This window comes from Spinacia oleracea, chromosome 5 (genome assembly GCF_020520425.1).
Source record: "Spinacia oleracea cultivar Varoflay chromosome 5, BTI_SOV_V1, whole genome shotgun sequence".
In the NCBI taxonomy this organism is placed as follows: domain Eukaryota; kingdom Viridiplantae; phylum Streptophyta; class Magnoliopsida; order Caryophyllales; family Amaranthaceae; genus Spinacia; species Spinacia oleracea.
In genome coordinates this window covers 32,085,412-32,100,420 of record NC_079491.1, presented here as the reverse complement: position 1 = coordinate 32,100,420, position 15,009 = coordinate 32,085,412, and the positions used below count along the sequence as shown (strand labels likewise).

Sequence of the window (15,009 nt, the reverse complement as noted above, 5' to 3'; positions counted from 1 at the left end):
GTGGCAATTATATTGTAAGCTTACCCTTTTCCTTTGAAACAATAATCGATTTTTAAATTATTTTTTATAGTTTTCTTTTAAATTTTTATGTAATCCCTTATGTCTTGGATCCAACCTTGCGCGACCATCTCATCCGCATTTACTTTGCTATTTGCGTTACTTGTTTGTTTGTTTTTGCACGTTGCTAGAGGTAAATAAAATAAGAAAGTAATAAAAATATTTAATAAACATCAAAACTTGATCCATTACGAATTTGACAAGGTGGTTACTTTTCAAATCATATCAATATATAACAAGTATGAAGATGTGACTGAAAGTACATAAGAGAGTTACGAAGTTGATAATATTACCTTCTAGTTTTTTTTTTTTAATAAAAGGTTGATAATATTTAATCGAACCCGATAACCAACCAAAGGAGCCCAAGACATAATTAGGCCCAAGACCACTAATCAAGGAAATCCTAGCCCAAAAAGAAAAGGGAGAAGGCGGTTTATAAATCAACCCCTATTATAAATACCCAAGTATTTAGAAAACTTTTATATAAAACCTCAATCATTCAAATTTCTTTGACCCTTCTTTTTTGCTCTTTCTTTCTCTCTCCTCTTCTGCCTTTTTACCGGCGATTTCCCAGATCTGCGAACTCCACCTGCTCAATTCACGATCAGATCATCTCTGCGACTGTAGAACCAGTGAGCTCTCTCTATTTTCCACTCTCTCTCTCCCCTCTTCATCTCTTTCTGAAACAATAATATATGGCAATTAGATGAATTAAAGCGACGAATTGATCCACAGTTTTCAACTTTTCTTCGATTTTACTGAAACCTTAATTATGTTGAGGAATTCAATAATTTTCTTGAAATACCCACTTGTTTATATGGAACAATTTTGGTTAATTATGCAAGATGATGAACTGGGTAATTTTTCTTTTTTTCTTTTTAGAAATTAGATTGAGAGTAATTGAGAATTAAACCACAAGGACTTCAGTAATTTGGGTATTTGGAATTTAATTTTAATTTTAATTTTACCGAGAAGCAGTTAACTCATGATTAATGTTGTTAAGTTTTTCCCCAATTTGATTTTGAATAGGAGAAGAGAAAGGGGGATTAATATGGAAGAACAGGGCTTGGAAGGTGTTCAACCTGTGGATCAGTCCAAACATCCATCTGGGATCATCCCTACTCTCCAGTAAGTTTGATTGGATTTGTGTTTTTTAACCTGAAATCAGGGCTTATGTTAAACTTAGCTAAATTTGAGTATTTAGTTTAACTAGTTGTTGGCCGCCGTCCCCCAAGTTAGCCAAAAAAAAAAAAGCGAAATTATTATTGTCATAATTCAGTAATTAAAATTTGAAAGCTTTTCCAGATTATTATTATAGTATTAATTACAATAGTGATTTATGGTATTTTTCAAAGCGGGAGCATACAACACATTGACAACGTAAGCTTTTCGCCTACTTCTTCACAAAACGACACAGTTTTGAAAGTGTACAAGGAACTAAAGGGAGTGACATCATAGTTAAAATAAGTATAGAATACAATAACTATTCTCTTCCATAGCTGCAAAAATATTTACTGAAGCACTGACAAAGATTCTTAACGAATACAATACCAAAAGACCAATCAAAAATAACAAGCCTGTCCCAATATCTTATTTTGCAAACTAAAATGCTAACACAATGCCACTGCCGATTCCGGATCCCCTGATATCCTTGTTAGGGTAAGCCTCATCAACCTTGCAGGACATTTGTCTGACATTATTCAGCTGATAAGGGAAGATGAGGGCTTAGGAGAGAGGAGAGTCCTACTCCTGGATTGGTGTATTGATATTGAAATGGTGATATAGAAACCGCGGTTGACATCTGCGTGCTAAGGCTAAGTGATAATCCTTGCAAATTCTGTTCACCATCAACCATACTCATCTGACTTCTAGATGTCAATTGAAGTTCCCCCAGCAAAGAATTACCCACGTTTTCACTCATGGACTGAATACACATAAAATCCCCCGGTAGGTGGGATAAACATCATCTCATTTCTACCATTCATCTCAACACCATTTTGGGGATTCATTGGTGAAATCTCTGAGAATGAACCAGGTGAAGATGTAAGATACATCATCATGTTGCCATGGAGAAGAGGTGACTCAGAGTATGATGCAAATTTTTGGTCCCTGACATAAGGTGCTGACAGGACATCTAGCTGACCACTTGAACTCGGGTAATAAGTTGCCATTTTGGTGTGAATTCTATCTTACTAATTCTCAAAAACAAGCACAATTCCAACAGTAGAAACATCAGCAGATATCTTGATATGTCATATGATCACAGTTCATGGACCAGTAACAACCTAAGATCAAACTGTAAAATGCATAGTAACGATATCCATAAATAACAACTCCGTACGTTGTAAATAAATTGTTTAGATCATAACTTCAAAGAGTTTGTCTTTTAATTACTAAGTTTGGCTACGTTTACACGAGATCATTAAACTTTTGAAGAAATTAAATTTAAATTCCTAATATTTTCATAAACATCTAAGTTCGTTACTTCTTGTTATAATACAAATTACGACCACCATCATCATTCGAGAACTGGCCTTCCAAGCAAGAATCCATCATTGTTTGAATGTTCCTGTCACGAATCAAGTCAAGAGCCTGAAAAATATCAAGTGATGTTCAGACGAGCTACCATATTAGACACAGAACACCACCAAAAATTTACATTTCTGCAAGAAAATCACAGACTTTATAGTTATAGCATCCTATATATCAAACATTTCCACGAACTCATGTATTTTATTGTCACATGCAAGCTGAAATTTCCTTAATGAATATCATTGCCACCCCACCTTGAATCAGAAACTCAAACACTTTTCTGCCTTACCTAGATTAGATCAAACAAAATAAGAATAGAAAATAAGAGTCAAACAAGAGACTTACATGGCTTGGAGGGATATGCTTTCCGCTTAACAGATCAAGCAAAAGGGTTCCAAAACTATATATCAAGCTCTCTGGGGTCACCCTACCCATCAAAAGTAACAAGTACAAAGCCATCACATGTACAGACATCAAGTTAGTCATTCATGATAATCAATCAAATACAAAGCAGGTATTTAAACAAAAAACTGATGCACGTAAGGCTATACTTGATTGAACACATATTTGATCTTTAAAATTGTGATTAGTCCGTGATATTTTTATTTTCTGATAACGATTCTTTCCCTAAGAAAAGGGAAGATGGAACTCGTGAAAATATTCGATTGCAAGTGGGGGTGAATGAACACTATATGAAAGTCTGGCTGTACACATGCCTCGAAAATGGAAAAATAGATTCTCATATCAAGAATGACAGAAGCATCACTCTCTGGTGAAGGCCCTATTCCCAGAAAAATCAGACCCACTGAATTTATTATACCAACTCTAATGTCAGATTATATATTCTCTATGTTACGACAATGAAGAATATTTTAGTTTGACATCATTGAAATGGCAACCACTTACCATTCCTCAAATACTCGGGTGGAGTAAAGGCCAAATTTGTACTGTAGCTTTTCCCATCTCTACTATTTTTCATCAAACCAAAGCAGGAAAGTCTAGGATCACCTTCCTACAAAAGCAATAAAGAGAAAAAACTATAACACAAGAATGAAGGATCTAAAACATTAAAATAAAGTACGGAATTTACTTTTTTGATGGGAGTATAGATATAATTTTAGCTATCTTTTCATGTAATAGAACTCCTTTCGTATAGCAGGGATACACTTAAAAGTTCCTTCCTAAATAATGATAAAGTAAGCACCCAAAACCTGAATAGGTAAATTGCATTTAAACATAACAAAGCATGTTCTCCAATTTATCAAGTAGGTCATCAAAATTTAACGCGTCTGAGGGAGCTAGAAAGAGCTCCTCTAGGAACCAAAATGTTTGCCAAAATAACCAAATGTTAATCTCGGATACAGGGTCTAAGCTGTTCCATGTGCTTAACCCCCGCGGAAGATATTAATAAGTGTATGCATGATGCAAATCATGGGATACCACAATAACAGACTGAAGCAAAGCTGGTTTCATTTTTCTCCTAGGTACTGCAACTTCAATTGACAGTAGTTTCATAACAAAATCTTACCAAGTTTACGTGCCTCTTCCAGTGGCAGCTCCTAAACATGCCTAGCGTGAGGACTAAATGCAACGAGGAAAACTTTACCACCTCCTTCCAACGATCTTCTCAACTTTCAAACGCGCATTGTTCTGTTAAACCCGTGGATTTCAGAACCTCGGAAGAAAATGTCGGTCCCTTTACCAGCAACCAGATTTTTTATGTTTAATATTTTAGTAACTCTAGCTCTTATCTCTCTATGTCCTCAATTTTTTCGTTCTCTTCCTCTATCTCTCATCTTCTTTTCTCTATGCCTCTCTGCTGCTATGTCTTTCTATCATTTTTTCTCATTTTCTCTAATTTGTCTCTCATCAATTCAAACTTAAATGAAATGAATTCAAAACCATAATTTTCAGAAGAACTGAAAGAGTAAGGTGAATCACGAAAATATATTATTACCAGGAAAAGAAAACTACAAGAAAAATCACTAAGAATGAAGAAGCTCTAGAAAAACCAAAACAGTAATTCTAATCTCACAATTAGAAAGATGGGAAAATATATTTATAAAAATTAGTACCTTGCACAATGGCTTTGATTTGGGGAGAGATAGACATCAAATTGTAACTTACTCATTTAAAACAAGCACAAGGAAGGAAACTGTAATAAACCAACAAGGCACTGACCCACCTGTTTTGGTTTATAGCAAACGCAACAAAAAGGGAGGAGCAACAAAAAAGGAGGGCAACAACACAAAAGTGGCAGGAGTTGGCACATAAGGGCATAAGGCCGTTACCACTACTTGATAACCGGAGCAACAGTAGCAGAGTAACATTAATGCACTTAGTAATATAAAATTATAAATAGTAGAGAGAGGAAAGAGAAAAGGGTGTATTGTATTGAGTATTGAGAGTTTTTGACCTAAAGTCACTGAATTAAGAGATTGATAGCCTAAAACTATTACTTTTGTAACCTTACACTTGAGTAATTCAGAAATCTATAATTATTCTCTTCCATTTGCTGTGTTATTTGCTCTATTTTCTCTGTTATTTGCTGGTTGTTGTTGGAAAGAGCAGGTGTATTGCAGAAATACAGTCTAAGAAGGACACGGTCAACACCAAGACATCGTCAACCATTAAAACTTCAAAAATGATTGAATTAGGTACTAAATTCAGCCATGTCAGAAGCAACCTCTCTTTGAAAATCCAACCAATAGCTGTCAACATTGACCCTCTCTTTATTTCACCTCATTTTCTAAAAATATCTTAATCCACCCAAAATCCTCTAATTAAAGATGGTGAGAGATTACCCATACAGTTGGTGATGTTGAGGGAAATTCAGCACATCGCCCCCGAATTCAGGATATGGTCAAGTCAAACATTAAAGAAAATTGACTACCCCACCAAAAGTCACCTGGTTGCAATACCCAAAATTCAGGATATTGGCTGTGACTCTTGATTGCAATACACAAAATAGTAGTTCAATGATTACTCTACCAAAAGTATCCTACTTTATTACAAACAAGAAAATTAAGACCAACAAAGAAACTTACATATTTTGCTGCAGTGGTGAGATTCCAATCAATTATTTTTTCTAAGTCAATTGAAGTAAATCAATTATTAAATGCCTTCTTCCCCTTTAGAAGTTGGTTCATCCCAGCATAGAAAACATCGACGTGCATCTGCACGGTTCAAATTGAGGAATAGACATGTTCTTCTCCCTATTGAGCTCATGCGCACTGGATATGATTTCAAAAAACACAAAACAAAGTCAAAGAACCAAACTTTAGCAGCCCAAAGAAACAAACTGAGAGGATATAAAGCTTCTAGAATGTAATACAAGAGATATCAAGCCTGAAAGACCAGGCATTGATATCTTCAAATATATAAACAACGTGAGCAAAGAAGAGGGCTAACCATGGTAAACCTAACAATCAATATGAAAACTGAAACGACCCGCACTCAAAAGGGGTTATGAGAAAGATTTTAAACATCAGCGAAGGAAAGTGAGGAAATATTTGGCCTTTTCTTGACAATTACAAATCAAATGCAAGAGAAATGATTCTACATAAATGATAAAAGTGAAATCAAATTCTCTGAAAGCAACACAAACCAGAGGTAACAAAAGTAAAAACACATACATGCACAATCACTCAAAAAGTGATCAAATCACCTAAAATATGTACATCTCATATCCAATTTTCCCCACTATACCATCGACGCTGGTGAGGGGAAAGCTCTTTATATCAAGCAACTTATGAACACAAATAACGCAACTGGTCAACAGCTAGCAAAAACGTTTTGGATACTACATTATGTTCGTTGTTCTTCCCGGTGTCGACTTACAAAACATAAAATAAGTTAAGTAAGCTAATGTTTGTGCCCTCCTATTCCACTTACAACTAAAACTTCCTACAGAACACTTCTTTATTCTTCTAATCCTACTTGTATTCAAACGAACAACCATCAAAATACACATCGACTTGTTCAATTTCATACCGATACTCGAAATTGACCCCAACAACAACAACAACAAAAATTAAAAACCCCTGAATTAATTATTCTAAAACCAATTAATCAATGACTGACGCTTGCAATAAAATCAGACATAAGAACCCTAAAAGGCTGACTCCAACAAGCTACTTATGCCGATTTATCAAATTAAATAGACCATTAATTGACATTTCTAAATAAAATAATTGAAAAAATTGAGATTAAAACTCAAACCTTGGAAGGGTCAACTTTCTGGAAGTTCTTGGCGAGGTAATGACACGATCAACAACCTCAGATTTGTTGAGGAAGGAACATCGGTCCTCATCAGGAAAGTGGCGGTGAGAGAAGAGGAGGTTGAAGGAAGACGAAACCGAAGATGGAGAATGTTTTAGAATTGAGCCCATTTCTCTCAAAAGGTGTTTCCATCTTTGGTGAGCTTACTATCACCGGAATTGCCCCTGCAAATGAAATACAACAATTTTTATGAAGAGTTAGTTAATTAACAATTAAATTACTGAAATTAGGCCATTAAAAAAGAAAAAAATTGAGATGTTTAAGATACCTAAAGCCAAACCCTAAGTTTCAAGAACTCTGCCTAAATCCTAAATCCAATCCTTAAACCAAACTGAAATAAAAAAAAAAACGGATTTTTCATGAAATGCCCCTGAGGTTTGCCTTAATGCACAAAATACCCCTAAACTTTCCAGAATGCACCAAATACCCCCGAGGTTTAGTATAAATACACAAAATGCCCAAAAGGCTAACGAACGTTAAGTCCCCGTTAGCGTATGTTTACCTTTTTGCCCTTAATAAATCGTTTTATCTATTTATCCTAACATTAACCCTTAATTACATAAATTAACCCTTAATTACATTAATAAACCTTAATTAAATTAATTAAACTCTTAACAAATTAATTAACTATTATCTAAAAAAATCAAAAATCAAAAATCAATTACCCCCAATTTTTTTGGATTCTCCATTGCTGCTCTTCTCTCGATTTTCTCTGTCTTCACCACCTTCTTTCTCTCCAATCCCTTCTTCAAACCCATCACTCAAAACCCCATTTTCTCCCTTCTCTCACACACCCAAATCGATTGAACAAGACCAAAACCGAGGCTCAGATCTGCTGCAAAGTTTCTCGCGACGATCTGGGCATGCCTTTGGTTCGCTGGAGCACGCTGGTGTTGGTGGCGGTGTGTGGTGTTGGTTGCGGTGTGTGGTGTTGGTGAGGAAGAGACGGGATGGTGTCGGTGGTGAGGAAGAGAAGGCGTTGGTGTCGGTGGCGGTGTGGGGTGGTGGTGAGGAAGATAAGGGGTTAGCTAGCGGGGCGGTGTGTGGTGGTGGTGAGGAAGAGCAGGGCTGGTGTCGGTGGCGGTGTGGGGTGGTGGTGAGGAAGAGAAGGGGTTAGCGGGACGGTGTTTAGTGGTGGTGGTGAGGAAGAGAAGGGCCCTTCCTTCTTCCTGCCATGGAAGCCAGTTGCTTCCACCTCCACAACTTCACAGGAATTTAATCACCATCTTCATACCCATCAAACAACAACAAAGATTTTCTCTCTTTTCCCAACAAACAATTAGATTAAGATGCAAATTTGATGATTTTCGTTCTCAATTGAGAAATCCCATTGGAACATGGTGGTGATATGGGCTTCCATGGTGCTTCCATGGAGGACAGGGAAGAAGGAAGGGGAGAGAGAGAAAAAAACAAATGAAAAAAATTAAGAAATAAAAAAGGAAAGAGAAAAAATAAAAATAAAATAAAATAAAAGTTAAAGTTAACGGATAAGTTAACGGAGTTAACGGAAAATAGGCATTTTGGTCATTTTGTGTATTTATACTAAACCTCGGGGGTATTTGGTGCATTCTGGAAAGTTTAGGGGTATTTGGTGCATTAAGGCAAACCTCAGGGGTATTTCATGAAAAATCCGAAAAAAAAAGTGACGAAACTAAGAGAATTTGGAATAAATGATTCATGGAGATGAGATAAAGATTTAACAATTAAAACTCACCTCACAAACATAAAAACTAAAGCAACTCTATGAACAAAATAAGGAGGAAGAATGCCCGATTGATTAGTTTTGCAAAAGTAATTAAAATATCATAAGATCAGTAACTAAATCAATCCCTTGACTACAACTTAGAGTTTCAATTACATTGAGAAGCATTGGAACAATGAAAAGAACACCAAAGAACTGATGTCTTCAAAATTAGCAGAAAGACGAATTGAAGAACATAGTAGACCCCGAGCAAGACAGAACGATCCGAAAAGACAAAAACAAAAATATTAAAATACATATTCTGTGATCAAGAATCACGAACTCAGTAAAAAAACCAAACACTGATGAACCCAGAAAACACTAATGAACCCAGAAAAGGAAAATAAATCAAAGAGGCTAACCCAGAAAGACGAAGAAACAATAAAGCATGTTCAATTAACAAAGGAACTCACGAAAAACTACAATTTATTAATAACTCCAATCGACAAAGCAATTCAGCTTTTATGTTTTACCCATCATCTAAATCTTTGTAAATACCCTAATTATTAATCATAATATTCTACAATCATCTGAGGACTGATCAACATAATTACACACAAAAACCAAAAATAAATCAAAAACCTTCTTTCTCAAAATGTGAAATCAAATGATTACACTTTTCTCATACACAAATTGCAAATTTTCAATCAGCTAAGTAAGTAAGTCATTAAGCTGAAGCAAGTCAAACCCAGAATAGAAATTCATCAATATGAACACTATGAATCAAAGTACATCATCAAAACCATGATTAAATCAGAAAAACAAATATTTAAAAAAAACTAATAACACTAAAAAGATGGGGATTTGTTATTTGAAGTATACCTTAAAGAGTCCCCCAAAGAAGTTGGTGTCTTAATAAGGGAACAAAGAAGCTTAAGATTGCTAAAAAGTATAAAAACCTTATACACTAAAGACAAACTGATCCCAAGAGATTTTGCAAACAATAAACCAACCCACCCTCAAAATCTCTTTTCAATCGTAAAAACAATGACACACCCAATTAGAATAATATACTCACTACAACCAACAAACTATACATTATAAAAATCAAAACTTTATATTACACATACGAAACAAAACCCTAATCACCAATCATTTCTTACACAAAATTAAATTAAATTCAAGAAACGGAAAATAACTAAAAGAGTGAGAAATTACCTTGAGAAGATCCAAGTCAAGAAGTTTAGCACCAGCTTTTGAATCCCAAACATCTTGTAACTAAATCAAAATCATAAATTAAAATCTAAATTAGAATCATAAATTAGAACCTGGGCATAAATTTAGAAGCAACAATCAATAAAGTAACTAAATCAGAACAAATTCCACCCGAAGCAAACGAAGATTATCGCATGTTCCAGATGAAATCAACATAACGCAAATAATGAAATCAACAAAACGCAAATAAAAATCAGATGAAATAAACAAGCAGAAATCACAAATAATGATCGAAGTAGATTGAATTAGAAATGCAAAATAGAAGAACAAGAATAATAGATTACCATTAGAAAGAGCGAAAATGAAGACGGGAAGACGAGAGAGCTTCGTAAAGTGAAGTTGATGCGGCACTATCGATCCACCGGACACCATTTTTGTGGAAGATGAAAAGCATCGCCAAGTCTATGGAGTATGAATTGCAGGAGAGATGAGGAAAAGGGAAGAGAGCGAATTTCAATGGCGGAAATCGAAGAAGGGAGAGGAGGGAGAAAATGGGGGCGGAAGAGATGGAGTAAGACTGTAAGAGTTAGGGTTTTCCACGGGGTGAAAGGAAAAAGAAAAGGAAAGCACGAAGGAGGGAATCCGAAAATGAAAGCAAGTTTAAGGGCATTTTGGTCAGTGAACTATTGGATGAATAGTGAAAACTAAGTTCTCACTTTTAAAGGTTGTAGGATTTAGTTAAATTTGAGTATCTAGTTAAATTGAGGATTTAGTTGACTTTAGTTAAAATCACATCCGCAACGTAAATTTACAGATTACATCGTATGTAAAACGACCTATATAATGTTAGAATGACTTATGATTTGAAACTAACAAAAGTTGGTTAGTTCCTTATATTTATAATCATGAATCACGAAACATACCAAGTATCTAGCAAGATTTCACAGGATAATGTTATACACAGTAATATACTGCTTATTGCTTCTTATACTGGGGATAAAGAAAAAAAGTCAATGTTGATTAACTTTGACCGTGAAGTCAAAGTGATAGAGTGTCTGTGACTGTTTTTTTTCTGTGGTTAAACTAGGTGCCAATAATGGTGCTATTGCTATTTGACGAGGGATATTAATTCTTAGTTTAAAGTACTTGCATAAATTGATCTTTTTCTTAATGTTGTGTTCCGGGTGAAAATTTATGTTTCCGGGTGAGTATGTGTTTTTGATTTATGAATTTTTTATAATTGGTCTCAAACTCTCAATGTCCTTTTTTGGGGAAGCAAGCAGTTATATCAGCATGCTGATTTTACTAAACCTAAACGTTGTTATTATGTTGACTTCTTTCTTATTATAGGAACATTGTATCAACTGTCAACTTGGACTGCAAGTTGGATCTTAAATCCATTGCGTTGCAAGCTCGTAATGCTGAGTATAATCCAAAGGTTCGATTATTAAGAGTTCATGACTTCATGATGTGCAGTGTTTCTTTTTTACCGATATTTCATAAATTTTCATAAAATTCTCCTTGTTTGTAATTACCTTATTATACTCACTATCGTTTTCTCTTCTGTTGATGTGTAGCGTTTTGCAGCAGTCATTATGAGGATAAGGGAGCCAAAGACAACAGCCCTAGTATTTGCTTCTGGAAAAATGGTGAGCTTGTACCTTAACTCTCTGTATGTTGAAGGGCTTCTTATTTATTAGCTGGATAGTTATATTTCTCGTTAAGGTACTAGTTAGTGTCTTATCAGACTACTACTTTATTGTGTGTTTACTTATACTGCCTGATAACGAAATGGAGTGCTTTTTCACCATGAATGCCAGCTTACATTGGATATACATCTAGTTAACAGTGAACTTAAGAAGTTTAGCAGCGAGTTTGTTTCTAAGAAAGTTATTTATTCGATGCTAAGATAGTAGTATATGTTTATTTTCTGATGATTATCTGGTAATCTAGGTATGCACTGGAGCTAAGAGTGAGAATGATTCAAAATTAGCAGCTCGTAAGGTAAGTCATTATGAAGATGAGATGCTGTTCCTTTTTATGTACTCGGCTTTTGTTTTCCCAATTCCGGGTTACTGTATCTCATGTTGTTTTGTCTTTCAGTATGCTCGAATTATTCAGAAGCTGGGATTCCCTGCCACATTCAAGGTATCTCTTGTTTTCCTTTTCCCTTTTATCTTGCCATTTTATTTATTCCACCATTTTGTTTGAATCTATAAGAAATCTATCCTTTAAAGGAAGCAGGGTTATCCTTGTATGCTACGAGTAGTAAATCTTACGATTTAGTTGTCTTTTGCAGAATTTCAGAATCCAGAATATAGTGGCATCTTGTGATGTGAAATTTCCTATTAGACTGGAGGGGCTTGCATACTCTCATGGTGCCTTTTCTAGTGTGAGTAGTATCATCTCTGTTTGAGCCTGTCACTGTTTTTGTCATAGTTAGTATCAGAACAATGAGCTATCTTTGATGTTATGCATCTATTAGTAATACCTTCGTAAAATGGCCCCAAAAGTATTAACGAAGCCTGGAATTCCATGGAATGTTGTATTAACAATGTCAGGAATTCCGTGAAATGTTTTTGGTTTACAGTATGAACCAGAACTATTTCCTGGGTTGATCTATCGAATGAAACAACCAAAGATTGTGCTGCTTATATTCGTCTCAGGAAAGATAGTTCTGACAGGAGCTAAGGTAAGATTTTATCTTATTTGACGGGATTGATTTCATGTCAAAATCTGAATTTTTGAGATGGATTAGTTTGAAATGATTTGCTTCTTGTCTGGTATTATGCAGGTGAGAGAAGAGACATACACTGCCTTTGAGAACATATATCCAGTGCTTACTGAGTTTAAGAAAAGCCAGCAGTGGTACTGAACACTGAACACTGAACACTGAATATTTTATGTCATGTTCATACTTGAATTTGCTGAATGTTGCTGCTATGAGTGTATCAGTTACATATTTCTCTTCTCTTGAATGTTGTTTGTTTTACAAGGATTTCAATGTGCATAATTTTAATTGAAGTTACTCTTGTATAATGGCAGATTAGTTGAAGTTGCTGACTGCTTAGCATGACAAGCACATTTCGTCAGGCAAGCTGTAAATAGATGCGACATGGAGCACCTAGTTTCTGTTAATTAGAAGATAATGAAGAATGATGATAAGCCACAAAACCATAAAGTGTGAAGTTTTAGCCTGATTGCCTAGTATTACTCTATAGAACATCTGAATTTTGTTTTGAACTTCTTTCTGAATTCTGAATCCTGAATAATAATAATATGGAACTGTTTGGATTAGGGCTCATCATAATCAAACCCGGTACATGTCTCAAATAATCTCATCTTCTTTAATTTTATTTTGGTAATGTGTACACTAATACCCCAACAGTCGAATCCCGAGGTTGCCATTGTTGCCTTCCTAGCTTTGAGATGGATGGAGCTGAAGCACAAAAAAGACGGGTTGAACTTCTGATAGTGTTATTGCTATACGCATATTTGTCTGATATGACCACAACCGAGTATTGAGATGAACATTGGCCAATGTGGTTTTGCTTTTGTCATAATTCAGGGTCGAGATAGGAGGCAATTACCATTGATAATGATATGAAGGAATCCTAATTAGTAAAAGGTAAACACCACGTGAAAAATCCAACATGTGAACGGCCTCTCTCTCTCTTTTTACGTTATCATTGCACGAGGTTGGCTAGGACGCTGGTCACCAGCGACAAATTTATCCATACCCATCAAAAAAAAAAAAAATTGGAAAAGATGGTCTATCCTTAAATAAATGTGTAAACATGTTGCTAACTTGTTATATACTGTCAACGGTAATATAAGAATTGTCATCATTTGCATAAATACTGTCATTATTGTATTGAAATACTATCATTGTTGCCGATACTTTGTATTTTGTTTGACTTTTCAACGCATTGAGTGAAAATATCATTTTACCCCTGGGTATGGATAAATTTGTCGCTGTTGACCAGCGGCCTAGCCAACCTCATCGTTGACATGGGCTACCTTTCTCTTTTTGCACTCTCTTTCCTCTTCTTAATTTATATATATACAAAATTAATCGAGTGAATCAATTAAAAAGAACAGAAAAAATATAAATATAATTAATATTATATTATATCGATAACTAAATTAGTCTATACCTAGTCTATCTACCTACTATTTAAAATGGAAAGCCATATATAATTAGGTGATGTGTGTCATCCCCTCCTTCTCTCCATCAATATGTTTGTTTGTTTATTTTTGTTGTTTGCTACTTCGTATATTTGCAAATCCAACGTCTCTTCCACTTTATCTTCTTCATTTGATGTTGTTTGCTACTTCGTATATTTACAAATCCCACGTCTCTTCCACTTTATCAATTCACATTTAATTCATATATTCATTCAACACATTCCACTCCATCTCCATCTTTAACACACTCAAAACTAATTCATCATTTGATTTATATATTCTTTCAACCTTTAAATTACATCTCTATTGGGGTAAAAACATACATTTCCACTAATAACACAAGCCGACATACGCAATTTGGATAGTATATCCGGGTGCACAATGCTCATTGTGCACCCTGATAAACATCCATTGAGAATCTAATGAACATGGAGAATAATTTCAATGTATATGTACAAATGAAATATTGGACTACATGTTATTTGAATTTGAACTATATGTTAATTTGGTACATGTTCTTTGGGTATGAACAATATGTTCTTTGTAATTGAACTTTATGTCTATTTAAAAACAGGGTGCACAGTAAACATTATACACTTAGATGTATAAACCATATTTTGACCACAATAAACATAGAAATTTAAAAAACAACTAAACAACCATCTATACTAATCTATTAAAAGGCGTTTATAAGAACATATATATTCCACGTAAATCTCTTCTTATTACGCCACATCACCACTAATAAGTATTATGACATGTCATTGACAATCAAACACTAGACCTCTTGAATTAAAAGTTACACTTCTTACCATCTTAACTAGCCACATTGATGTTATATTTTACCATTATAAATATAAAATATAAATGAATAACAATGAAATAAAAGAAAAACAAAAGGGAATTAATTACTTAACTTATAAATGTATAATTCTTCTCTTTTCATCTTAAGATTAAAAAATAAAAAATTTAGTGTTATGGAGTGTAATTATGAGTACGAAAGAGGGAAACGTTAATAGAGGTATAATAATCAACTAATCATGAAGAAGAGGACT

General features: G+C 34.6%; 1 protein-coding gene and 1 long non-coding RNA gene across 3 annotated transcripts; one reads left to right on the top strand and one right to left on the bottom strand.

Annotated features, from left to right (window-relative positions):
* The first annotated feature begins 533 nt into the window (after positions 1 to 533).
* Positions 534 to 13,063, top strand: LOC110798606 (TATA-box-binding protein). Of its 2 annotated transcripts, XM_022003797.2 has the most exons (10): positions 534 to 689; positions 1,087 to 1,185; positions 11,117 to 11,204; positions 11,344 to 11,415; positions 11,720 to 11,770; positions 11,870 to 11,914; positions 12,066 to 12,158; positions 12,357 to 12,458; positions 12,561 to 12,634; positions 12,812 to 13,063. In XM_022003797.2, coding segments are annotated over exons 2-10 (603 nt in total). In that variant the 5' UTR covers positions 534 to 689; positions 1,087 to 1,108; the 3' UTR covers positions 12,813 to 13,063. The 2 variants fall into 2 exon arrangements, 1 of the variants encoding a protein (XP_021859489.1); XR_008921218.1 differs by lacking the exon at positions 12,812 to 13,063 and having other exon boundaries at positions 12,328 to 12,458.
* LOC110798607 (uncharacterized) lies at positions 2,377 to 3,269 on the bottom strand. Its single transcript, XR_002536125.2, has 2 exons — positions 2,935 to 3,269; positions 2,377 to 2,649 (listed from the first exon to the last, which is right to left on the bottom strand). It is a non-coding gene; the product is annotated as an uncharacterized lncRNA (long non-coding RNA).
* Positions 13,064 to 15,009: the final 1,946 nt, after the last annotated feature.

Bases quoted from the DNA above. Each gene is read 5' to 3' on its own strand.
- LOC110798606 (XM_022003797.2), top strand. From the start codon at position 1,109: ATGGAAGAACAGGGCTTGGAAGGTGTTCAACCTGTGGATCAGTCCAAA. The intron at 1,186-11,116 runs GTAAGTTTGATT...TTCTTATTATAG, and splicing joins GGGATCATCCCTACTCTCCA to GAACATTGTATCAACTGTCA. The intron at 11,205-11,343 runs GTTCGATTATTA...GTTGATGTGTAG, and splicing joins ATGCTGAGTATAATCCAAAG to CGTTTTGCAGCAGTCATTAT.